The 26,325-nt window shown below is 35.1% G+C and overlaps 6 protein-coding genes across 6 annotated transcripts; all 6 read left to right on the plus strand.

Annotated features, from left to right (window-relative positions):
• Positions 1-666: 666 nt before the first annotated feature.
• Positions 667-1,940, plus strand: LOC145332452 (uncharacterized). The gene is made up of 3 exons (XM_080177446.1): positions 667-1,124; positions 1,352-1,575; positions 1,783-1,940. The coding sequence occupies exons 1-3, from the start codon at positions 916-918 to the stop codon at positions 1,923-1,925; spliced, it is 576 nt and encodes a 191-aa protein (XP_080033572.1). The 5' UTR covers positions 667-915; the 3' UTR covers positions 1,926-1,940.
• A 304-nt stretch (positions 1,941-2,244) lies between these two features.
• LOC145313837 (uncharacterized) lies at positions 2,245-4,861 on the plus strand. The gene is made up of 2 exons (XM_080153484.1): positions 2,245-4,462; positions 4,716-4,861. The coding sequence occupies exons 1-2, from the start codon at positions 3,817-3,819 to the stop codon at positions 4,859-4,861; spliced, it is 792 nt and encodes a 263-aa protein (XP_080009610.1). The 5' UTR covers positions 2,245-3,816.
• Positions 4,862-5,206: 345 nt separating this feature from the next.
• Positions 5,207-9,132, plus strand: LOC145326637 (uncharacterized). The gene is made up of 5 exons (XM_080170009.1): positions 5,207-5,831; positions 5,973-6,500; positions 6,832-6,918; positions 7,402-7,596; positions 8,097-9,132. Exons 1-5 carry the CDS (start codon positions 5,207-5,209, stop codon positions 8,906-8,908), a joined length of 2,247 nt encoding a protein of 748 aa, XP_080026135.1. The 3' UTR covers positions 8,909-9,132.
• A 657-nt stretch (positions 9,133-9,789) lies between these two features.
• LOC145313847 (uncharacterized) lies at positions 9,790-11,276 on the plus strand. Its single transcript, XM_080153493.1, has 4 exons — positions 9,790-10,009; positions 10,235-10,366; positions 10,871-10,981; positions 11,177-11,276. The coding sequence occupies exons 1-4, from the start codon at positions 9,921-9,923 to the stop codon at positions 11,259-11,261; spliced, it is 417 nt and encodes a 138-aa protein (XP_080009619.1). The 5' UTR covers positions 9,790-9,920; the 3' UTR covers positions 11,262-11,276.
• Positions 11,277-13,005: 1,729 nt separating this feature from the next.
• Positions 13,006-14,624, plus strand: LOC145313854 (uncharacterized). The gene is made up of 3 exons (XM_080153503.1): positions 13,006-13,153; positions 13,387-13,454; positions 13,828-14,624. The coding sequence occupies exons 1-3, from the start codon at positions 13,137-13,139 to the stop codon at positions 14,073-14,075; spliced, it is 333 nt and encodes a 110-aa protein (XP_080009629.1). The 5' UTR covers positions 13,006-13,136; the 3' UTR covers positions 14,076-14,624.
• A 6,696-nt stretch (positions 14,625-21,320) lies between these two features.
• On the plus strand, positions 21,321-25,373 carry LOC145313923 (protein HTATIP2-like). The gene is made up of 7 exons (XM_080153582.1): positions 21,321-21,584; positions 22,233-22,355; positions 23,021-23,101; positions 23,258-23,356; positions 23,874-23,965; positions 24,389-24,475; positions 25,249-25,373. The coding sequence occupies exons 1-7, from the start codon at positions 21,483-21,485 to the stop codon at positions 25,331-25,333; spliced, it is 669 nt and encodes a 222-aa protein (XP_080009708.1). The 5' UTR covers positions 21,321-21,482; the 3' UTR covers positions 25,334-25,373.
• The last annotated feature ends 952 nt before the right edge of the window (positions 25,374-26,325 follow it).

Here is a 26,325-nt window from a genome sequence, read left to right on the forward strand (position 1 = left end):
TAATCAGAACATGAAAACCAGTTTTTCTGACCTTGACCCGAGCTTGGATTTAATACAAGATACCCCCAGTGATCCGATGCACGCGTTGCACCTGGGCTATGTAAAGAAAGTGATGACGTACCTGAAGAAAGGACGTAATAGTTATCCAGAATTGGAAGAAGAAGACTTAGTTCAAATGGAGAGAATTACAGGGATGTACTGCATTTGACTAAAGAAATGACGCGTAAAATAGGTGTTTTCTTCGCGCATTTCTCGGCACTGCGATAAAATTCTGCATTTTTAGATTTATGTCTATTACACATTATTTGTACGCCTTGTTATGCCGCTTAAAAGAGTGTTAGTTTGAAAAGTTTAAAGAACTTAAATTTTGAAAATTTTCTCCTTATCACCCATATTTTACCATGAACTGCAGTAACTCCAATTATAGATGAAATCAACGATCAATTGAAGCTTGTTGGCGATTTTGATCGCGTTCCCCGTACGTCCATCATGCGCCTGACAGAGAAGAAGCTAGCCCTCAATTTGAAAAGTTCTGAATTCAAAGTACTGGGCTTTTACCATATGATATTTTATGCAGAGGTAGGTTTTTACCATATTATAATTTTTTTAGAATTTAAAGCTTATTTCAGTTTCATTATATTGTATAGCAATAACATTCTTTTTAAATTTGCGCACGTGTGCTATATTATATATATATTTCTATTGAGGAGGGTGGACTTCCAATAAGTATATAGGGCGAAGCCCCTAGAGGCTAGGGGCGAAAGAGCTAGTTTTACCTTAAATTATTACAATGTTTTTTTTTTCCAGTTGGCAAATCTTAAAGATGAACAACGTCTGATATGCAAGTTTTTATTCCACATATTGCGCAGTCTCGAAGAGCATATAACAACTGAACGTGTGGCTGAGCTCAAGACCATGATAATGGTCCTGAACTCAAAATTGGCGGAGATGTACGGCGAATCGTGCTTGAGTTACAATACTCACATGCTTTACCATATGCCGGAACATGTCCGCCGATTTGGACCATCCATGGCGTTCAGTTGTTATGCTTTCGAAAGTGCCAATCATGTGATATCAACTTACATCCGAGGATATAATTTTGGCCTTAAAGAGGTTTCAAACAGGTAATACTATTTTTTTTTAGTTGAGTTCCTTTGACTTTTAGTTTTGGTTTCAAGAAGTGTCACTTCTCCCCCCCCCCCCCACTCTTTACAAATTTTAATGTAATTTTTAAAAATGTAACATAACTTTCTTTCCGTGTATTGCTGATCAAACACTTAAGCTATAACGATTTCACCAGCAACATACCTTTCCGTTTAACAGCCATTAATGACATAAATGACATATTTAGATTGTTGATATTTCACACAGTGAAACCGTACATAAATGAAAAGCTGGCTGTCAGGGGAAAAAGGAATGCCAACAAACGAAAGTTCGAAAGTAATCAATTCTATACAGACTGCCAAGACCTCTACTTTGTCCCAGACTGCCGTCGTGATAAAACAGTATGGTTGGTCCACAAAGTGAGGACATTTTTTCCGGCATACACCTTTCCTGAAGATTCCAGAATAATAGGTAGGGGTGTATATTTTGCACATGATTAATTGTTGTATAGAAATATTTCATGAACTATACATTTCATCTAATTCCTTTTTAACCTACCACAATTTATTTGTAATTCTCTTATCATGCCAGGAGGAGAGTGTGGTAAAGGGGGGGTCTAGGAAATATGAATTAAGTTTTATGGTTTTAAACACTGAAAATATACACCCCTGGTATTAGGAGTAGGCAAGACTGACGATCCCGAAGACTATAGCCATCCTCCAACACAACTAGCCTCCAACCTACTGAAGTACAGAGTAGCACATATCTCCGTACACCTGTTGCATCAAGATGTCTCCATCGTAATTCCTATCGGAATTTAATTTTGTACATTGAAAGCAGAGAAAGGGGGGGGGGGGGGAAATGACACTTTTTGAAACCAAAACTAAAAGTTCCATATTGTACCCTTATAAAACAACTGCCATGCAAAATGACAGATCTGTAACTGTTTCTTTAGTTCAGTTCCTTTCACTTTTAGTTTTGGTTTCAAAAAGTGTCACTTCCCCCCCCCCCCCTTTTGTTATAATATGTATGTAAAATGTTGTAAAATTCAACTGAAGGCCCTTCCCTCTTTATTTGGAATTTATGTGAAATGTACTTTAAAATATTTTTTTCATTAAAATTTTTTATAGCTAATTTTAAAAAAGGCATGTCAACTTAATTTAGCAAAACCCTACCTTTTTGGCCATCGATGGGTATGAAGTTAAAGTGTTATAAGTCTAGTCTGTAATTTGAAAGAGTACATGTTTGCAATTTAATTTAATTTTACATAAAATTTTAATTTCTGTCTACACATTTCAGATTTAAAACTATGCAAATTGCCCATGCCAACGACCTGGATACAACAGCGTAATTTCGACTGGCAATTGACCAAGCTAGATCCCAAAATGACGAGGACTGGAAAGAGTGCTAGTTCTGTAAAGGTAAAAATTATATTTAAGGCCTAATTTACTATTGTACAAATTGCTGCTACCCTTCGCTCTTAAAACTTATAAATTCGCATGTTACCGGATCGAAAGGAAAACCTTATCGGTTCATGCTTAACAGACCACAAAAGATTATTGACCAAGTATAATTATTTATTAATTTTCCACAGTGTGTTTAACATTTGATATTAGTAATTAAAATTCTAGGGGCGTAGCCACTGCTATCTAATATCTTATTATGCATTGTAAATACAACAATTATTTCTTGCTTTAGAACAACAAGCCTACTGGAGGTGGCAAACCTAATGGAAGTGCCAGAGGTGGAAGTGCCAAAGCTGCAAGTGCCAAACCTGGAAGCAACAAATCTACTGGAGGTGGCAAAGGTACAACAGCAAAGGTAGAATTTTAAGTTTTATTGTTATCGGTTTTTGGTTTGTTGGTGTTTTGTTGTTAAACTAAACTTACTAACATGATGTCTGTTTGTGGGTTTGTACCAACAAATCTCGTTAACCGTTGAACAAATTGGGTCCCTCTAACCATATAACTTAACCTAGCCTAACCTAACACAGTCATTTTGTCGGGAGAGGGGGGGGGGGAGGGTAAAGTTTTAAAAAATAGAAGAAAAAAATTAGGATAATGCCGGTGTTGTTTAAAACTATAATCCTCGGTAAGTAATGCTTTACAATAATTATCTATATTATTTTTAGAACACAACTAGAACCACAACATCTCCAATAAGGCCAATAAATATTACCCCACCTCCATCTCCACGGGCACGGCACCACTCCGCGAGTCAACGGACCGCGAGAGTTGTAGTTCCTCCTGCAACATCATCACGACCCCAGTCCCAGTCATCACGACCCCAGGGATCATCTGGCCCTTCTGGTGAGATGGAAGAAAGCGAGGTATTATTTTTATTTCATTTTGTCATCCAGAGGATACAAATTACAATTATTTAGGATATATATCGACTTAGCCTGGAAAAAATAACTTGTAAGATTTGACTAAATTTTTGGTAAACATTGACCAATAAAAATTTACCTTGTAAATTTTTACAAACAAGTTGGTCAAATTTTACCAAGTTGATTTTTTGGTCAAAGTCCAAAAATCTGGACTTAGCCTAAAAATTTACCTTGTCAATTTTTACCAAAAAGTTGGTCAAATTTTACCAAGTTTTTTTGTTTGTCAAAGTCCAAAAATGATGGAAGATGCTTAGGATCACTTGCTCTTGTTTGTGGATAGTCTTCTTTTCTACCACGTAGTTTTTAAAATACCAAGACTTGAAAATATGTGGTTTAATATGTTTAATTTTAAGGATTTGTTCACCGGGGCCGTTATGAACCAAATTCAGAACCAATTTCAGCAGCTACGTACTTTCTTGACCTCACAAATGAAAAATCAAATAGAGCCCATTAATGCGTCCATCAGAAACTTGGTAAACAAAACGTCCACAAACCATGAATTAGTGAAGAATGAAATCAAAGACCTGCAAGACAGTGTATCAAGAGATATGGCTGAAAATACTGTAACCCTGACAACAGAAATGAAGAAAACCGGAAAAATAGTGGAAACCTTGGTGACTGATCTAAGAAGACTGACCAATGTGGATGAGCTTGATGAGGAGGAGGCGAATAAAGGGCCTAGTGAGAATCAGGATGTTGTCGTGGACCGTATTTTCTCACCAGAATTTTACAAAGAAAGAATAAAGAACCATGACCCCTTGGAAAAAGATGGTTATATGCGAAGAGAAGAAATTGTCTTTTTCATCCAAAATTTCGAAGACTCACTGAAAGTGGATAAAGGCTGGCAAACCTTACTGAAAGTATGCCGAGACATCATAACCTTCCTATATGTCGTGTTCGAGCAGTTCACCTTTGACGCCCGCATCACCGCTGCCTTTTGGACTGCTCCGGAACTTATTGATGACGAAACTGGTAAGTAAATATTATTTTGTAAATTTGACATGATGAGAAAACGTTTAAAACAGGGAGAAGGGAGGTGGGGGCAAGGGAAATAAACCGAATAAAAGGGGCATTCCTATTCTTGCTAGCAGGTGACCATGTACAATAATCTTTTTATATATATATTTTATTTGTGAAAATAAATCTTGTGCAGAATATACACCCCTGGTACAATAATAAACATGTACCTATGCATAGTTAATTGAAAATTTCATTATTATTTCAGTGGAACGTTTCTTGGATCATTGTAAGTTAGTGCTTAACGAGACGTACCTACATGAAGCTATCCCACCAAATTTGTGGAGAACAGGAACCTATGTGTCTTCAAGCGACCTTTTTCTAGTGAGGAACCACATACAAGCTTGTAGGTAATTCAATTATTTATCGCATCTATTCCGCGTCTATTAAATGTGAAAGTGGTAGTTTCACAAAATGCATTTCAATGTTCTTTAGTTAAAAAAGTAGTTTCACGAAATGTTAACTGCATATTGTATTCTTGTTAAATTGTTAAACTACATTTCTATGGCATATGTTTCAAAGAATTTCAATTTTGTACCATGTATTTTTTTATGTGGCAAGACTTTTAGTTCATCTTTTCTTGATATATGTTATATGTTATATATTGAGACTGTTTTGATATAAACCCTTTTTTTATCTAGGTTCAAGCGCAATTTCGAACACACTTTTAAAAAGGACGCGACTGGTTTTTGTGAAAATATGAAGAGGGCCGAAGATTATATGATTGCTAATGAGGATCCTGTCTGCTGGAGGTTATTTCGAGGGCTGGTAACGCGAAAACAAGAACGCGCATTGTCAACCCCCCTCTACAAGTATGAACAGGTTTTTGAAATCAAGCCAAGCAAGGAGACAAGCAATAAGAAAGGCAAGAAAGACAAGAAAGACAAGAAAGACAAGAAAGACAAGAAGGAAAAGCCACAGAAACGATCAGCCTTACAGATGTGTGAATTGTATCTGGCCCCTGCAGAGATACAAAGAATTAAGCGGCGTATTAAACCGAAGACAATCACAACTTCAACACCAGGTGTTACAGCCGAAGACAAGAAATTTTACTACATGTTAGGTGCCCACTCAATGGGTTGCTTACCCCACGAAGTTCAAGGAAAGAACCAGATTTACTTGAAAAGAAACAATGACAGGTCGAGTACTACATTTCAGATCAAAAATTATGCAGACATTGGGAATGCAAAGAAATCCAAGCAATTTTTCAAGACAGTCCATAGTGATAAGAAGGTTATACAAAGAGCTGTAATGTATTATTCGTACGCCACAAACAATTTGAAACCAGAAATGAGTGAAGAACAGACAAAGATTCACAATGCCAGTGAGAAAGCAACAAAAATTTCCAGAAATAGAAAGATCGGAAGAATGAACACCACTGCTGATGAATCCACTGCTGATGATTCCACTGCTGATGATTCCACTGCTGATGATTCCACTGCTGATGAATCCACTGATGGTGAAGACAATGATGGTGAAGGCAATCATGGTGGAGGCAATGCTGTTGAAGACAATGATGCTGAAGGCAATGCTGTTGAAGAAAATGGTATGGAAAACATTGCTGATGAAGAAAGCAACAATGGTGAGGAGCTTGTAATTGATGACGGAGGCGACGACGTTGAAATGAATTCAAATGATGATCAGATTGGGAATGAGTTACGCATACCACCCGCGGAGAATCCAGCAGTAACTCCAGAACCAGTAAAGCAACCAGTAAAGCCACGTAGGTTATATGAAGATCCAATTGTCAACAGCCAGTCCAATAATAAACCCAAAGTAAATGTATTTGAAAACATCACAAGCTCCAAAAGGAAGAAGCATGGAAAGGGCTCGAAAAAGTCGAAGAAGATAATTATTTGTGAAACAGACGATGAGGGCCAAAATGTGGGAAATCTTGATGATACAGTGCCAATGCAAGATGATGAACCACCACCAAACTTTCCACCACTGCAAAGACAGAAAGAATTTTATGGACGAAATAATTCAATCACAGGTACATATTTGTTGAACATTAATTATTATTTATAAGTTTTATCTTTCCTCGTATTGTGTATATACTGCACAAGATTTTTTTTCCTCTGCTACTAATTTTTTTAAAATTTTTCTTCCCCCCCCCCCTAGTTTTTTTTCACCAAGTAGGGGGAAAATTGAAAAATATTTAAAGAACTCTATGATTTATTTATTCTATCCCTCCTACAACACATTTCCTTTTAAAATTTTTTTTTCAACCAAGTAGGGGGGGTGGGGGGGTGGAAAAAATGTTTTCAGTACTTGCTTTTTGTTTGGAAACGTATAAAATTAATGTATAAATTAATTATTTACAGGCAACAGTAACGAGAGACAGGTGACTGGAAAGGCAACAAGTGTCGTGGAGGAAAGCAGCAGTGATGAGAATGATGAGGATGCCGAAGGTATTGTTATTTATAGTTTGAAAAACGTAGGAACTGTATCACCTAAATTTAAGTTTATTAATATTTTAGTTGAGAAGTAGTCTTAGATAAAAACCCTGTGGATTAATTTTGTTTTAAGGGAAACTTCGTACAGGCCCTGACAGGGTTTTAGGCTAAAATTTGTATGGGCGCAGCCGCTATCTATAATACTAAGTAGCTTAATGTCTGTCCGGCCGTCAGAAGCTTAAGATCTCAGTAACCACTGAATCGATCGAGGTTACGGTAAAATTTTACCACCTTTTAAATCGTATAGGCTGGTAAAATTTTACCATAAAAGTGGTAAAAACTAGGTTTTTTATGGTATTAATTGTATCCTGGAGATCGGATTCTACTCTTCTGTGTATTGGTCCTGCGGTGATTTTAAGCTATTTCCTTGGAGGGGGGGGGGGGGGGGGGTGGGTAACATTTATACTATTTGAAATAATGACTATAATAATTATTTAGATGATGTGCCGATCATTCCAAAGAAGAACCGGGAGCGAAGGCAAACCGCATTGGAAGCCGAAGCAAAAACCAAGAGAAGTTTACAGCTGGACTCAAATGAACCATCATTCGAGGTGGATAACGAAGATGACGGAAACGAGAGTGACGAAATTTTGGAGGTTGAGGACATTGAGGGCAAGAATGACGGCAATGCAAGTAAGGAAATTCGGATACATCCATGTGGAATAATATTACCCAAACTTGCCATTATAATTGAAAACCACACGGGTCATTATGAGGTTGTTGCAGTAGGCTCAAATGTTTCTATACACAACCAAAGGGAAATTTTAGAACTCATCAACATTGACGGTAAGTTACAGGTCTTAATGTAATAAATGGGGGGGGGGGGGGGGTGGGCGAAAGTGACACTTTTTGAAACCAAAACTAAAACCAGCCTAATTTTTTTGGGGCTTTTATTGGCGGTTCTCGGCGGTGGCGACGCCGTTTCTTCACAGTTCCATATTGTACCCCTATAAAGCAACTGCCAATGCAAAATTCCCCCTTTTATCTTTGATTGGCATATAAATATAGGGTAAAAAATATTGCTTGTTTTCATTTGAATCTGATTAATAGTAACTAATGTTCATATAGGTATGGAAATAATATTGAAGCTACAATTATGTACATTTGCTTTAACATTTTTTATTTCTTTGTAGGAGAAAAAGCAAAGTGGAAAAAAGATGAAGAAGAAGGTGATTTAATTTCTGACATCAAAGAAGAAGCACCAGAAAGTGATGATACAGATCAAGGTCATCAATCAGACCCAGACACTGGAACTGGCAGTAGTAGTAGTAGTGAAGAAGAAGAAGATGAACGCAGGCCAAAAGCAAAAGTGGCCCAAAAGCCAAAGCCTACCAAAGAAGTTCCTAAACGTCCCAGAAAACAAACAAAATTTCCATCAACGAATCAAATTGAAGCGGTGTTGTACAGAAACCAGAGCAGAGCAAGCACGAGCAGAGCACAAAATGAAAGCCGGGAATATGCTGAAAGTTGCGGAGGCACATCAAATCCTGATGAAGACGTAAACCCAGAACCAGGTTGTAGTTATAGTCAACTCAGTGCAGAGCCAGGTTGTAGTAATAGTCAACTCAGTGAGCAACCTAACCAAATTAGGATGCAGCAAATGTTGAACAGAACAAATACACATTTGCCCGATTTCGGCCAGCGTGGTGAGACTCGGACAAGAAGAGATGCCAACAAACGAGTAAAGGCCAACATGAAGAAGCAAAGATTGTGGGAACAGGGAATCAGGCCTGAAGATGAAGAGTTAGAGAAGAAGAAAAGATCAAGCTCCAGACCACCACAGAGAGCAAGTTCTCAACAATGTTCTCAGAACATAAACAATTACAGTATCTTTGGCAGCTACATTACAGCTGATTCGGGAAAGGGGTGTATATTCTGCACAAGAAATATTGTTTGTCCACGGCTAAAAATTTTTAAAATTTACAAATGTTTTCAGTTTTCTTAATTATTACCTTTTTTTCTTACCTCCATCTATTTATATTTAATGAAATATAATATACATCCCTGTGCAGACTTGGAAAAAATATTACACATCCGAACCATGTAGAATATACATCCCTGGCAGAATGGAGACAAGTATTATTCGTCGGAACTTTCGTCTGAAAACGAAGTACAAGACGAAGAACAAGACGAAGAACAAGACGAAGAACAAGACGAAGACCTGATAGCTCCCAGTCAATCACAATAATTCCAGGACTTTACGTATATATATATTTATATGTAATTTTTTTTTATGTCATAAGTTTCATCTTCAACTTTTTTTTATAATATCTAGAAAGGAGTAGTTTCCCAAAATGCATTTGAAGTTAATTTAGTGAACCGTATATTTGAACCTGTTTAAATGTGTTTAAACTTTATTTATATGGCATAAATTTGAAGAAAGTTAAATTTTCTACCACGTACTTTTACCATCTTAACAAAGAAAAATATGCCATTCACAAAATTAAGTTCAAATGCATTTTGTGAAACTACCCCTTTCCACCAATTAAGTTTAATGAGCTTAAAGTTAAGAGCTTAAACTGAAAATTTTTTGTTGTATAATCTGTTGCATTTTTTGTAATTCAGTATATAGCAGTTGTAGTTTACCCCCTAAACTAAGGAAAAAAAGTATTCACAACTAGCTTTTGTTAATTTTATATATTTGTTTAATTTTGTATATAAATATTATATATATGACAGTTATCGTAGGGAATGTTTTAATTAATACGGTGGTAGATTTCCATGGTAAAATCCGTAATGTTTCTGTGCTGTAATTAAAAAAGAGAACGTTTCAAATTTGTATTAACTTTTTGTAAATGAAATTTGTCTATATACTTGTTTACAATATAAGATATACCAATATGTGATCTTGCTGGACCCTATTATATTAAAATTCCCTACGTCAGTTTTTTGGACATTTATTCATGAAAATTTATAATTACCAGTGATAATTTGTTTCTTTTCAAATTTAATATAGAATGTCCGACATGTCCATGTCAGCCACAGCAGCAGCCGACTTAGAGAGAGACGAACAGCACGAAGAACAGAAGCCGGAAACCACAAGTGGGTGAGTAATATTTTAATATGTATAAAACGAAGTAGAATGATGTCTGTCTGTCTGTCTGTCCGTCCGTCCGTCCCTAGCTATATTTTGGTAACCATTCATCGAATCGGATTCGACAATCCATCACAACATAATTACATAAATACATATTACATATTTTTTGGTAATTACTTCTTTGGGCAAAGGTCCGATTACCTGGGATATATAATATATATTTATATATTTCAGTGATAGCGAAAAAGAGAAGAACGAAATGAGTGTGTCTGAGCCTGAGCTGCCTGCTAAGCTGGCTGACCTGCCTGATACCCCTCCTAAATCGTCTGATACAGAAGATTTGAACCTAACTTTGGATTGCACTACGTAAGTTTATTTATTTTTGTTACCATTCTATTTCTGTTCGGAAGGTGGTAGTAGCCGGATTGAAAAGAGTAGGATAAACATTATTGTTATGGCGAATAATTATAGTTTCATTCAGGGGTGTACATTACGCACAAGATTTATTTTGTTCCCGTGGTACAAAATTTTGTATTTTTTTCCCACCTATTTTTATCTCACCAAGTAGGGACGGAAATGGAGAAATATTGAAAGAACTAAAATTTTTGGTCCTACCACACATATTTTAGTTATTTTCCCCCCACCACCTGAACAGGGGATCCCATATAGGATATACACCCCTGATATTTCAAATTAGCAGCTACGCTAAACCCTCTAATATGAAGTATATCTCTTAAAGTTTCTTTTGCCACTCCCTTCCCTTGCCGGTACCTATGAGAAGAACCCGATCTGTTCAGTGGTTATCGAGATCCTTCGGTACATAAACACGGACATCCTGTTACTTTAGTATTATTTTTTTTTATTTTTCAGGGACGACGATGGATGGGAGACAATGCAGAAAATAAAACAAGACCTTAGGGCAGCAAAGCAAAAAATTGCTTCTTTGGAAGAGGAGATCGCTTGTTTGGAAACACAAACAAAGTAAGAAATTTTTTTCACTTCTTTTTTTGGTATTTAATCCGGGCGACTGTGTTGTAAATGATTTTTCGGTACAGACAAATTCACCTTTATATATTACAAAACTAGCAAGTATGCCTCTAGGGGTAAGGTGGGAGGGGTAAATGTGGACCAAAAAAAAAGTTTACTATTTAATTATAATATGATTGCTTAATTCAGGGAGCAATCCAAGAGATGTCCGGCGGCACAAAAGGATGACCAGAAGGTCGGACAAGCCTCTGTTATGGAAGGAGAAGCAAAGTAAGATATCCTATTATATAAAGTAGTAAGCGTTTTTTGTTTGTCCCGAAGGATAACCGCTAAACCGATATTGTTCTCCTTTAAAGTGAAGCTTCTTATAGGTCCTGGAAAGGTTTTAAACTATTTTTGTGCAGGGTGTCTTCACCCCCTCCCCCAAAAAATATTTTTACTCTTCTGAAACTGAAATTGAAAATGGGAAGATGTTGATTTTTCCCCTTCCAACCTTAAGTGCCCCTAGAGGTTTCTAGGGGCGTAGCCACTAGTTTCTTTTAATAATCTTTTTTCATACTTTATCCGGGCGACTGTGTTGTAAATGATTTTTCGGTACAGACAAATTCACCTTTATATATTACAAAACTAGCAAGTATGCCTCTAGGGGTAAGGTGGGAGTGGTAAATGTGGACCATAAAAAGTTTACTATTTAATAATAATATGATTGCTTAATTCAGGGAGCAATCCGAGAAATGTCCGGCGGCACAAAATGATGATCAGAAGGTCGGACAAGCCTCTGTTATGGAAGGAGAAGCAAAGTAAGATATCCTATTATATAAAGTAGTAAGCGTTTTTTGTCTGTCCCGAAGGATAACCGCTAAACCGATATTGTTCTCCTTTAAAGTGAAGCTTCTTATAGGTCCTGGAAAGGTTTTAAACTATTTTTGTGCAGGGTGTCTTCACCCCCTCCCCCAAAAAATATTTTTACTCTTCTGAAACTGAAATTGAAAATGGGAAGATGTTGATTTTTCCCCTTCCAACCTTAAGTGCCCCTAGAGGTTTCTAGGGGCGTAGCCACTAGTTTCTTTTAATAATCTTTTTTCATACTTTATCCGGGCGACTGTGTTGTAAATGATTTTTCGGTACAGACAAATTCACCTTTATATATTACAAAACTAGCAAGTATGCCTCTAGGGGTAAGGTGGGAGTGGTAAATGTGGACCATAAAAAGTTTACTATTTAATAATAATATGATTGCTTAATTCAGGGAGCAATCCGAGAAATGTCCGGCGGCACAAAATGATGATCAGAAGGTCGGACAAGCCTCTGTTATGGAAGGAGAAGCAAAGTAAGATATCCTATTATATAAAGTAGTAAGCGTTTTTTGTCTGTCCCGAAGGATAACCGCTAAACCGATATTGTTCTCCTTTAAAGTGAAGCTTCTTATAGGTCCTGGAAAGGTTTTAAACTATTTTTGTGCAGGGTGTCTTCACCCCCTCCCCCAAAAAATATTTTTACTCTTCTGAAACTGAAATTGAAAATGGGAAGATGTTGATTTTTCCCCTTCCAACCTTAAGTGCCCCTAGAGGTTTCTAGGGGCGTAGCCACTAGTTTCTTTTAATAATCTTTTTTCATACTTTATCCGGGCGACTGTGTTGTAAATGATTTTTCGGTACAGACAAATTCACCTTTATATATTACAAAACTATAGCAAGTATGCCTCTAGGGGTAAGGTGGGAGTGGTAAATGTGGACCATAAAAAGTTTACTATTTAATAATAATATGATTGCTTAATTCAGGGAGCAATCCGAGAAATGTCCGGCGGCACAAAAGGATGACCAGAAGGTCGGACAAGCCTCTGTTATGGAAGGAGAAGCAAAGTAAGATATTTCTTTTAATATTATTTTTTCATACTTTATCCGGGCGACAGTGTTGTAAATGATTTTTCTGTAAAGACAAATTCAACGTGTTCCTTTATTTATTAAAAGCGAGTACTAGCAAGTACGCCTCTAGCTGGGTAAGGTGGAAGGGGTAAATGTGGAACCAAAAAGTTAACTACTTAATTTAAATAGATTATTATATATATATTGTTTAATTCAGGAACAAAACAGCTGCAGCTGGCTCTCCAGAAAATTCGGATGAGAACGAGGTTAAGGAAGTCACTGTTATGGAAACACCAGCAAAGTAAGATTTTTTAAAAATTGTTTTTACTACTTTATCCTGGCGACTGTGTTGTAAATGATTTTTCTGTACGCTAAACCCTCTAATATGAAGTATATCCTTAAAGTTTCTTTTGCCACTCCCTTCCCTTGCCGGTACCTATGAGAAGAACCCGATCGGTTCAGCGGTTAACAAGATCCTTCGCTACATACAAACAAAAATCGTTTTACTTTGTAGTATAGATTGTTTAATTTCAGGATGGAAGACAAACCGGATTTTGATATAATTTATGAGAACATAAAGAATCCAGGACCAAAAAGCCCAGGTATAGTACAATATTTATACTAGCGACTGTGCCCAAAGCATATAGTGAAACATTTCTGTACTAGGCACTAAGAAAATGCCGTAATACATTGTATTATTACACTAGGTTAGGTTAGGTTAGGTTAGGTTAGGTTAGGTTAGGTTAGGTTAGGTTAGGTTAGGTTAGGTTAGAATAGGCTAGGCTAGGCTAGGCTAGGCTAGGCTAGGCTAGGCTAGGCTAGGCTAGGCTAGGCTAGGCTAGGCTAGGCTAAAACTAGAAATATTACTCTTTCTATTAATACACTAGGTTAGGTTAGGCTAGAAAAAAAAACTATTGTAAAATTGAAGTATTTTTTTGTAAAAAAAAGTAATTTTAACAAATATTTTAATTTCAGTGTATCGGGTGTCAGATGATGAGCAGGAGATGTTTGAACCACCCCCTCCTACAATCCCGCCAGCATCAAAACTGAGTAGGCGCAAAAGAAGTGCAACACCGGGGAAAATCAAGACCTGCGCCCATGGACGCAGTCCCCGAAGCGAGCTGCCATTGAACACAAGACTCATCGAATGCACCTATATGTGTCCAGACTGCCGCGTCTTCTTTCACAAGAGGCAAAAACAAAGAAAAGAAGGACAAAAGTAAGCTGATGTATAATAGTCCTTCCAGTCAGATCATATATAAACTATTTGTGATAAAAAAGTGATATATATCAAGATATCTTGAGTCAAAAATATGTTTAACCACCTTTAATTTGTACGTACATTAATCTATATGACAGTTTTGACAGTTTTGTTCTGACGATGAGAATATTCATATAATATTATATTTGAAACCGCTATTCCTATATAGCAAATTTTTGAAAATTTAATAATGGAAAGTAACTTCGTAATATATTTTTCTTGTGTATAAAAATGTTCTAGTATAAAGTACAATTAGAATCCAGATCTCAGCAATTAAAACCTATGTATATTTGTGTTAATTTCTCAGCTTAAACCGATTAAACATGCAGTTATATTATCTGTAAAACTATGTAATATTTGGTCATTTAAACCACGTCTAGAATTATAGACTAATTAAGAAAATTTCTGTGAATATATACCTATATAGTATCGCGCTATCGTACCTATGTAAATCATTATGTAAAAAAATATGTTTAAGTGTTTCAATCAATAAAGATAATAATGAAAACAATTTTTTTTTTATTTTTGCGATTTGTGTACAAGCGAGGTTTTTCTATAATTAAGGTCGTTTTTTACCACTTTCTCGTGATTTTTACCACCCGTTTTTACCACAATTATTGGTAAATTTTTACCATATTTACCCTATTTCTGGTAAAATTTTACCAGTTTAGGGCAAAAATATTACCAGGTGTTGAACAGTTTTACCACTTTTTCGGTAAAATCTACCAGAAATTTGCGGTAAATTTTACCAAAAAAGTGGTAAAAATTGGTCAAAATCTGGTATAAATTTGCGTCCTAAAATGGTAATATTTTACCGGAAATCTGGTAAAATTTTACCGATAATTGTGGTAAAAATCGCTGGTAAAAAGCGTCACAGAGTACCACCAAAAGTGTTTTTACCACGATTACGGTAAAATTTTACCACCTTTTAAATCGTATAGGCTGGTAAAATTTTACCATAAAAGTGGTAAAAACTAGGTTTTTTTATGGTATTAATTCCGTCCTGGGTAGATCTCGTAAATTGCTGATCTGAATGGGGTGTATTCTTCAGAAAAGCTTTATAAATGTCTTGCGGTTGTTTTAGTAGTAAAGTAGTAAGTTTTTTTTTTGTCTGTGAGTTATCGTATCAACATTCGATAGACCGATTAAGCTATCCATATCAGGGAAGCTTAATATACTAAGGGCTGGTTTTAGGCTTTTTTTATTTCCTTTCTTATAACATAAAGTAAGGTTTTTTTCTGTTAGTTGTGACTGATTAGATTTAGTTTTCCATTTCAGAAGCTTAAAAAGTTCTTCAGGGAAGCCTAATATACTAAGGGCTGGTTTTAGGCTTTTTTTATTTCCTTTCTTATAACATAAAGTAAGGTTTTTTTCTGTTAGTTGTGACTGATTAGATTTAGTTTTCCATTTCAGAAGCTTAAAAAGTTCTTCAGGGAAGCCTAATATACTAAGGGCTGGTTTTAGGCTTTTTTTATTTCCTTTCTTATAACATAAAGTAAGGTTTTTTTCTGTTAGTTGTGACTGATTAGATTTAGTTCTCCAATTCAGAAGCTTAAAAAGTTCTAATATTTATGTTGTTGTAAAGATCTTGATATCCTAGGGGCTAGCCGCATAACCGCTAGCCAATACAATAAAAGAAAACATTTACCAACCCTTTAAATCTCTTTTATCTCTTAATGTAGCATGGACTATATGATATGTTTTTTGAAATTTTTAAATTATTTTTCTGTATGTATTTCCCCCACTAGTTGATTATAGGTACCTTTCCCTTAGTTAAAAAAAAGTAGGTCTTGTCTAAAAAAATACAACATAACAAAAATTCCTCTCTCCCCACCCCTCCGTTTATGGCTTATGATTCATTATTTATACCTTAGCTCCTTACAACCCCATGAGCAAGTGGGAGACAGAGTGGGGGGGGGGGGTGGATATAAGAAAGATTTAATGAATAGTTTTTGTCATGGGGGAAAGGAAGGGGGGTAGATAATTTAGAATGACTTTTTTATAAGCAAATAACAAATTGACAAAAGATGTTATCAGCTCCATATACTTCTTTAACTAACACTTCTAACACTTTGGAGTAGCGGGGCTTTCATACAATATCAAATGTTAGTCCGTCAGTCAGCTATATTAATAGAAAAGCTTAATGGTATATACTATCAAAGTGCCATTTGAGCACTTAACCCCTAGCATCTTTTATTTTAAATGAATTCAATATAGATAAGATTTTTTCGTTTGTTTGTTTATATTTCTGAGCCGATTAGGTTAGGTTATATTGGGCACAGCAAGAACAGGGCCCCCTCCAGAGGTTAGGCATAGGAAAGAAAAATCCCCTTTATTTTTAATTAATTTAAAAAATAAGGGGGGGGGGGTTGTTCAATGCTCAACAGGCACTTTGTACGAAAGCACCATCGGAATTTTCTCCGCTGCTATTAGGGATAGATTCTTTGGAGAATTTTCATGAAAAAATAAAATTTACTCTATGAATCAGTCCTTCTCTAATGCCAAAGTAAATTGAAAAGATTCTACTCCATGACTTATTTTGTCCGTCTGTGAATTAGATTGTATATAGCTTCGCTACTTGTGGATGTTGTCACCCTTCAATTCCTTCACTTTTAATCAATGTAGAAAAAAGTTAAGGGGATGAGAACTTGAGTGAGAAAAAAGCGTTAAAAACAATGTGTTTTACAAAAAGGGTTGTAATTTTATAGAACATAAAAAATGTATACTTTCTTTATCATATTAGTCAATAAAAACTTACACTAAATTTTTAATTTATCAATGCAAATAGGTTTATCCATCCCCTTGAAATTGTTGATTTGTCTTATCAAAAAATAAATTAAAAGAACTGCTTTAAGCGTAACTAATTATTAAAACTATTAATCCTTACTACTTATTCTGTTGCATTGTCCGCGCACCGTTCAAAATTTAATGAGCTATGTATTTTATTCATAATTTGTCTAGCTATAGCTCAACTTTTTTCCCACTTCACTCCTCTTCATTAGTGTGATTTGTAAGGTGGTGTGTGTATGGGGGGTAAAAACAGGGTGGCGAGGCTAATTAAGGCCCATACCTATTTATCATTAGCAAAGCTACTCTATAAATCTCTAATGTCGGTCAGTTTGTGACACTGAAACAAAAAATTTCACAGAAAGTTTCTTGAATTTTCATTTCTTTCCAACTTTTTTCGTCTTTTCAGTCTTTACATTTTTCTTTGTGAAATTAATTGCTTCTCAACTAAAACAGTATGAAATTATGTGCTGTAATTTTATAATTATAAGACTTTTGTAACACTGTCGACATTAGTATTACTAGAATAGAGTTATATTAATTTCGAAATTTATTAACAAGGATGACAACATCCATAAAGCTTAACATATCAGAAAGTCACACCAAAGAAGATTAACGTCTTTAACATTATTTTGAAGTTTGAACAAAAACTTCGGATAAATCTCTCTGATTTTAATACACGTTGCTTAATATGGACATACTTACATTTTTAAACTTGGTTTTAGAGACGCTCTGTTTATAACAGTACACCTAATGGTCTTAGGAAAAGAAGGAAAGACGGAGCGACATAACCAATATATATTTAATGTAGGTATGAAGGGGACACTGGGCTGTTTATTACACTAGTCCACAAATTTATAATAACGTTTTTCTATTCGTTAGCTTAACGACTTTCAGGATTTTTAATTTTGATTGGTTGCTTAATTAAGTTAGGAGTCCAAACTTTTCGACAAATAATTGTAATCTACATAAGGGGTAACTTTGTGTATCATCACATGGGATGTGTATCAGTTTATCGGACATTGTCTTATTCGTCAAGATCTCTGTATTTAATGCTATACACTCCGTCCACATAGACCATAGAAACATGAAGTGTCCACCACATTGAATTGATTTTTTGAAAATAGGCTTCGCTACTATTGTAGGTTACCGTGCTTGTTAAAATTTTGACGCAGACTAGACACGTATAGACACGTACGGCAGCTTTCAAACACGTATGTCTAGAATTAAATAATTACTCCCGAATAACACCATTTTACACAGGGATAAGCCTTCTAAACAAATATTTTAAACACACACAAAAAAATATTAAGGTAGCGAAGTACGAAAGAGAGTCCTAATACTCCTCTCATTGTGTGTTATAGACGAACGGACAAAATTAGTTATAAAAAAGATGCAAATAAAAATTCAATTAGAAAAATTAAGCTTTGCCTATAGTTTTGTTATGGACGTAAAAATTGAGTTGTAGATGGATAGACGGACGGATGGATAGTCAGAATGAGTAATTTAGTAGATACTCTTGGTCAGGGGAATCCACACAAAAAATCAACCATATACAAATCTGATGACAGCCGTGTAAATCTTAGGATGTACAGACAGACGTGTTATAGAGTAGGTTCGCTAAAGAAAAGAAAAGGAAATTTATATTTGTTAATTTCACTTTTAGAATATCTATCCCGAATCATTTGTTTTCGGACCAAATAACAAATTATAGGCTGGTTATGAGAATGTATTGTTTAAATGGATTTAGTAAAAGTGGATATATTCACAGGAAAAAAATTTGTCGTAAATTTAGGTTGCTAGTATGGACATCTTTTATTGGTCAGTTCTTTCATCCAGTAGAAGGGAAGGATATAGGGTATGGGGGGTTATCGTTATTAAGACTTTATTAGAGTACATGAAAATTTTGTGCAACATCCAAGAAATCATATATCGATTAATGTATTGCTAAGCAATCATTATATGCGTCGCTAATGATTTAAGCGTCTAGATTATGTTTTTTTTTTATATTTTGAAATGACACTGATAAAAAATATGAGTAAATTATATAAAGTAGTACCTACTCTCTGTTTATACAGAGTTGCTTCGCTTCGAATTGTAAAAATGTAGCGAGGTTGGGTGTTTTAGTTAAAGAAAAAATATATTAATTAAACGAAAAAATAAATGGGTATACTAAAAAAGTTTATTGGGGACTTAATTCAAATTTAGGCTCTGCAGTCTCATTCTACTGGTGTCATAGTATATTTTTAGTAGCGAAGCTACTCTATAATTCATTTGTCCGTCCGTCCGTCCATCAGTCCGTAACGCTATGGGGGAAATGGGATTTACTCAGCTCCTTTAAAAGATAAAATGCTGAAATTTTTTGACAACATTCCCATTATTAAGGAGCACAATTGACTATAAAACATCATTTGCGGTCGGACCGATTTTTAGCAGGTTTTAGGCTATTTTTATATTTTTCACATTTTTCTCCATATCTTCAGTGTTTATAGTCCGATTTTCAAAATTTTTTCAGTTACAGATATCAAAATTAAATTTCCTGTCGTTTAAAGAAACAATCATGAAGGCCAGACTGCCTTTTTAGCAGGTTTTAGGCTATTTTTATATTTTTCACATTTTTCTCCATATCTTCAGTGTATGGTCCGATTTTCAAAAATTTTTCAGTTATAGATATCAAAATTAAATTTCCCGTCTTTTAAAGAAGACAACCATGATGGCCAGACTGCCTTTTCAGCAGGTTTTAGGCTGTTTTTTTTATATTTTTAACATTTTTCTCCATATCTTCAGTGTTTATAGTCCGATTTTCAAAATTTTTTCAGTTGTAGATATCAAAATTAAATTTCCCGTCTTTAAAGGAAATAACCATGACGACCAGACTGCCTTTTTGGCAGGTTTTAGGCTATTTATAAATATATTTAACACTTTTTTCCATATCTTCAGTGTATATGGTCCGATTTTCCAAATTTTTAAAGATTTAAAAATTAAATTTTTTGTCGTTTTAAGAAAACAACCATAGCGGCCAGACTGCCTTTTATCAGGTTTTTGGCTATTTTTATATGTTTTACATATTTCCCAAGATCTTTGTTTATTTTGATCCAATTTTCAAACTTTTATGGGATATCAGTATCAAAATAATTTTTCCCTTTGTTATGAGCATCTTTAATATAATTTACTTTGACCATCGTCATCATACAAAATAAAACAAGGTTTCATATTTATTTTCTCCAATAAATCTATTCTTGATTTTAGTAAAAACCTTTTAAATCTACCTGTACGTATTCCCATCTACGATTTTTTGTGCTTCGCTACTTATGGATGTTGTCATCCTTGTTTATATAAGTTTTAAAAATAGGTTAAAAACAGTTTAACCCTAATCTCTAGATTAAAGTAACCAGATGTCTGTCATGTATAGTATACTCTTACTCATAGACTTCCAAGGGGGGGGGGGGGGGGTAAAGGGGTGATTACCCCCCCCCCCCCCCCAAATGAATTTTGGATTTTCAATTTTTACCCCCCCCCCCCAAATAAAAAAGCTTAAACGCCCCTGCTCTTACTGTATACTAAAGATCTTGCTAATTTATGAATCTTTTACAGTGAAGCTTCTTATATAAGTCTAAAAACCATACAACTGCTTATAAGAGGATAGAAGCGAAGTGTAGTTTAAATAATTAGCTTACCCATAATCCTTTACCCATAATAGCATAGGGCAATTTTTTTTACCTGTTTTAGATTTTTTGTCAGTATAGTTTTCATTTACTGTTTTTGAATTGTTTTAAATAGCCCCACAAAAAAGTTCAAAGCGTCTATAAGTTTTTCTACTTTTTTTGACACTAGTATAGTAGTGTAGTTTTAGTAATTAGACCTTTTGCTTTATTATTACAACTCCACACTAAAGTTAAAAGTGTTACTACTTTGTAAATGTAGTTTTTATTAGCTGTTTTTGACTTGTTGTAAATAACCCTACACTAAAGTTCATAGTGTTCATAAGTCTAACTACATCTTTCCCTAGTGGTAGTATAGTTTTCTGCATTAGCTGTTTTTAATTTGTTGTAACTAAACCCACACTAGAGTTCACAGTGTACATAAGCCTTATGTTATATACTACCTCCTTTCCCCATAGTAAGCGTAGTGTAGTTTTTGACTTTAGACGTTTCTACACTCTGAACAAACATAATATCTCAAATTTTAAAAATTTTTCGACAAAGAGGTGATAGTATAGACAAATTTACCTTAACTAAGTCATAATTAGAGACTCTAAAATGATAACTACTGCTACTATGCCAGGCGCTTATTCAAAAAAGTAAGAATAGACTTTCAGACAAAATGAAAAGTTGGTTTTAATTACACGTTTGTCATAATTACCAATAAGCATATTATTTGTTATTGCTATTTTAGATAAAATATTTAGTTGTATGAAAGAAATACCACTGCCTTTTCAGAAGAAAACAAACATTGAGTTCCGTAGCTAGCAGACGAATTTCTTATTTTCTACACTTAACACAGTTATTTCATCAGTTTATAGTGATTTAAAAACTTTTAAAGATAAAAAGACTTGAAATTAATAATATAAGGTTATTCTAAAATGAGCTGTCCCGCGTTATATACAGTTTTGCTGCTAGGAGCCTCTGGGGAGACGGGTAAACAGCTTCTTAAGCAGCTAGCTGCTTCTAAAAATGTGGGCAAGGTAAATTTTAAATTTTATGTATTTTTTTTGTCTCCTAATAGCGGGAAACATGAATTAATGTTTAAATAAATTTCTAGCAAAGCATTTAAATTGTTTTTTTTTTACAATAAATGTTTAGTACTAACCATAGATGTATTGTATACTCTAGACAACTACATGGCCCAATTGATGGAGCTAGAACCTTTTCGTCTGCTAGTAATTTGCTTCTGTTCTTTTGTAGAGACTAGGCTGTGTTTATATTTCCGGCGCTATATGCTGATTTCAAAGACCCAATACAAAATCGGGACAGGGTCCCCGCCCTGTGGTTAAAGTCACAAATGCCTTATGTCCCCTCTATATATACTTTTACTTTAATTTTATAATTGAAGCTGACTGTCTGATTTGTTTATTTTCGATTTAGTGGATATTGTCAATCAATCTTTAATAATATAATAGTCGTTTACAGCATCGTATTAGAGACAGCTTTCCGCGGATATTAAAATATAAAACTGGTAGGTATTAATATTGTAACTTTTATTTCATTATTCTTAGAATAAATGGCTGCAATACGTGCTTTTTTTAGTATATCTGAGAACCAGCTCTAATTCAGCGGATGTAAAACGGTTTCGAAGCCATACTGGAAAAATATTTATATAAATTTTTCTGTAGGTAGTTAGCCTGGGACGCCGGGAGGTACCTTTGGAGGGAGATGGCATCCACAAAGTTGAACAGAGAATTATTGACTTTGACAACATGGACAACTTTCAAAATGACTTCAAGGATGTTCACAAGGTTAGAAAATTATGTTAAACAAAATTACCCCTTCTTTCAATTAAAATTATTAGCTTAAATGTCCAGAAACTCCTAGTTTTGAACCAACCAATTAAAACTCAAAAACATTAACTAACTAAAGTATTATTAAGAGTCAACGGATAAAACTTTGGTTTACTTTTTTCCATAAAAAGGTTCACTGTAGAGGATGACCATTGACCAAATCGGTTCAGAGGTTTGCTAGATCCTTCGGAACAGACAAAAAGCTTACTACTTTATGATAAGACTAGCGGCTTCGTCCCTAGCCTCTAGGGGCTGTGCAGTGTGCCCCATGAGGTATTTTTTAAAATAATAAAAAAATTTCGGGCGAACCATACTCTCCCCCCCAATTTTTTTTTTTTAGGGGGGGGATTTCATTTTTGGAAGGGTTGGGGGTGCCCCACCCCCTAAGAAAATAGCTTAAAACCACCACAGGACCAATAGGTATATACCATAAAGAGTAGAATCCGATCGGTTCAGTGGTTACCGAGATCTTAAGGGACAGACAGACATCAAGCTACTTTGTATTATAGATAACCCCCTTGTTTGTTTAGTAAATGTAAATCATATAAAAATCAATATTTAAATTAAATAGGTACCTATCTTAGAAAGGTGATTTAGTTCTAAATAAAAAGTTTTAATTTTAGGCATTTTGTACACTTGGAACAACACGAGCTAAAGCTGGGAAAGAAGGTTTTATCAAAGTTGATCATGATTATGTTTTAAATGTAAGTTTTTATCATTTACTTGTCAGTTTGTTCATCCAGTGAGAGGATATGGGTTAAAAAGGGGATGGGGGATTGTTAATTTAGCCCCCAACAAATTTCACTTTATTAAAGAACATTAGGTGTAACATCTAAGTAATAATATATCCATTATTATAGGCTGCGAAGTTGTTAAAACAAGAAGGCTGTGAAGAATTCCATTTGTTAACGAGCACAGGTTCTAATCCAGACTCCTGGTTCCTATATCCTTCTACTAAGGTGTGTATTTGCTGAAAGTTTAATTTTGACACTTTCACATAAATTACCTTGTTAAACACTGATAACCTACCACCCACTTCCCTTATGTTTAAAAAATTTTAAAAAAATAAGTGTTTTTTTTTTATTTCCTTATGGATATGTTATATTAAGTACTGGGTAGTCCCGCAGGATCAGGGCAACCGCAGGTATAGGTCCCGCATGGTTGGGACACCATGCAGTGGTCTGGCTATGCAAAAATTATTTTCAATTTGTTTAATTAAAACAATACCTGTTAATACTTAGCTTAACTTTTATAGCTTGTTATTACAATAATGCAAACTTTAACGAGTTTATTGAATGAGTTGATGTACTATTGATGTACCTAATTGGGTGCGGGATCAATTTCGATTTCTGGTGATTATCTAGAGAACCCAAGGGCATCATCCGCTTGTAATGGAATGTAATACTCTAACGTCCACTGGTGGATATTACTTAGGTTAGGTGCTAAGTGAAGTAAGCATAAATTTTCATATTTTAGGGTAAAGTTGAGGAGGCAGTTAAGAATCTAAATTTTACAAGTACCTACATCTACCGTCCAGGCCTACTTATCTGTGAACGTGGTGAAACAAGGTAATGATTTGAAATAACCCAATACAGGGCTCGGCAGCCGCGAGTGCTAGGAACACGCCGCCGGAATTATGCTAATCAAACTAAAAATTTTATCAATTAGGTTAGGAGATTAGAGTACAGGACGTGGGGGAAGGGGTTGAATAACTGTATGTCCCCATCCCAAGGACCTTGTGCCGACTCTCAATTTGGTTTTTGAAAATCAACCAATAGTATCGGGAATATTAACACAGCCAAGTAGCAGAAAACATTTTGTTAACAGACGAAAAAAGTCCTTGGAAAAGGGGGGTAGGTAGTTATCTGTATACATATATACGATAGATCTGTTAGCAGAAAGAATTCTTGAATGAATTTCATACCTTGCCGATATACGTTCAAGATTTGGTTGTGGTGATCTTAATTGACAAATGACATTTCTTGATTCAGGATAGGAGAAAGCATTCTTCAATGGTGTTTCAAACAAGTGGACAGCTCTAGAAATGCCTGGTCCATACCTGTTTCAAAAGTTGCCAGGTATTAACTAGTTTTTCTTCGTTGAATAAAATATTACAAGCCAAGTTTTTTTAAACTAAGGTCTTTACGTCCGTCCGTACGTAACGGTTATTTCTTTTTGTTAATTAAGGCATGTTAGAATTGTCCTTTTGATTTCAATCATTGTATGATTATTGCCGTAAAAGTCAGGTGCTATCTGTAACGGCGTAATTTTGCGACAAGTTTTATTACAATTTTGTTTATACCTTTAAATAAGTTATGACACTCTACAAATGTTTATGTTCGTTTGTTCTTCTGTTTGATATCAGAGCTATGCTTTTATGGATGTTGTCATCCTTGTTCTCTGTAAAATCCTTTTAATAAAGTAACAGGATGTTTGTGTGTCTGTGTGTGTGTGTACCGAAGAATCTCGCTAACCGCTGAACCGATCGGGTTCTCCTTAACAGGGTAGCTTCTCATAGGTCCCGGGAAGGTTTATAATTATTTTCTTGGGGGGTGGACACCCCCAACCCGCCTCAAAAAAAATTTCGCCCCCCCCCCCCAAAAAAAAACTGTTTTTTGTTAGGTACTTTTTCTTTTAAAAATCTAAAATAAGAAATTGGGTTATCAAATTCGACTCTCCTCTCCTCAAGTGCCCCTAGATGCCTCTAGGGGCGTAGCCGCTAGTGAGTAAATATATTAACTAGATACATTTTCGAGCTTACCTAAAAGATCTGAGGGTACTTGGCTACAAACATATTTAAGGACTACTAAAATTTTCTACCAAGTACCTATCCTACATAACTATCCTTCAGGAGTATGGTTGTAAACAGTGAGAAGGCACAGCCCGGAGTCCATGTTCTTGCACATGCTGATGTCGTGGAAACTTCCAATCAATAGAAAAATCAGCAATTTCCAATAAAGTGCCTGTTCGAACACAGAATCCATCCCCCACGTGTTCTAAAATAAATTGAAAAAACAGGGGGTTGTGATTATATTTTCGTTTTGTTTTAATTTTCGATCAGGTTAGGTTACATGGGGTAATAGGCAGTCGCAATGGGGTTAGGTATGAGAGTAAAATTACCCTAGCTCTGTTTTTGTATCAAAATCAAGAGGGAGAGGGGGGGGGGGGGGCATTGAACAGTCCCTTAGTTGCACAAAGCAATAAACTGATAAAATATGATTAAAATACTCAAAATAATGTAATTTTTAAATTTTTAAAAGCGAAGCTTTTCTATAATTAGGGTCGGTCCGTCCGTCCGTACGTCCGTCCGTCCGTCACGGATAGCTTTTTTTGTTAATTTAGACATGTTAGAATTGTCCTATCGATTTCAAATTTTGCATGTTGATTCCTTTAGTAGTTAGGTACGATTTAGAAAGCGTAGCAACTCTATAATCATTACGAAAATGTCCGTACGTCCATTTTAAACATGTTGATTTTTTTTACTTTTTTAAAAAGCTTTTTTCGTTAATTTAGGCATGTTAGAATTGTCCTATCGATTTCAAATTTTGCATGGTGATTCCTGTAATAGTTAGGTACGAGTTAGAAAGCGTAGCAACTATATAATCATTACCAGAATGTCCGTACGTCCATTTTAAACATGTTGATTTTTTTACATTTTTAACAACAAATTTGTATTTGACCTAATTATCCGATTGGTCTGGTATACTGATTCCTGGGACAACAAAGTACAATATTATAAGCGAAGCAACTCTATAATCAAGTCCTAAAAATGTAGGTATGTCCATAATCATTATCCTGTATCAAGCAGTTATTCAACAAATTTACTTACAATTTTGCTTTGACTCTTATACATTCGCATTCTGATTATTCAGTTCTGACATTATACAAGTGTTAATGTCCGTTTGTCCGACCGTTTCAGAGCTTCGCT

Source organism: Acartia tonsa, chromosome 1, assembly GCF_053477335.1.
Source record: "Acartia tonsa isolate MP-2025a chromosome 1, ASM5347733v1, whole genome shotgun sequence".
Lineage (NCBI taxonomy): Eukaryota > Metazoa > Arthropoda > Copepoda > Calanoida > Acartiidae > Acartia > Acartia tonsa.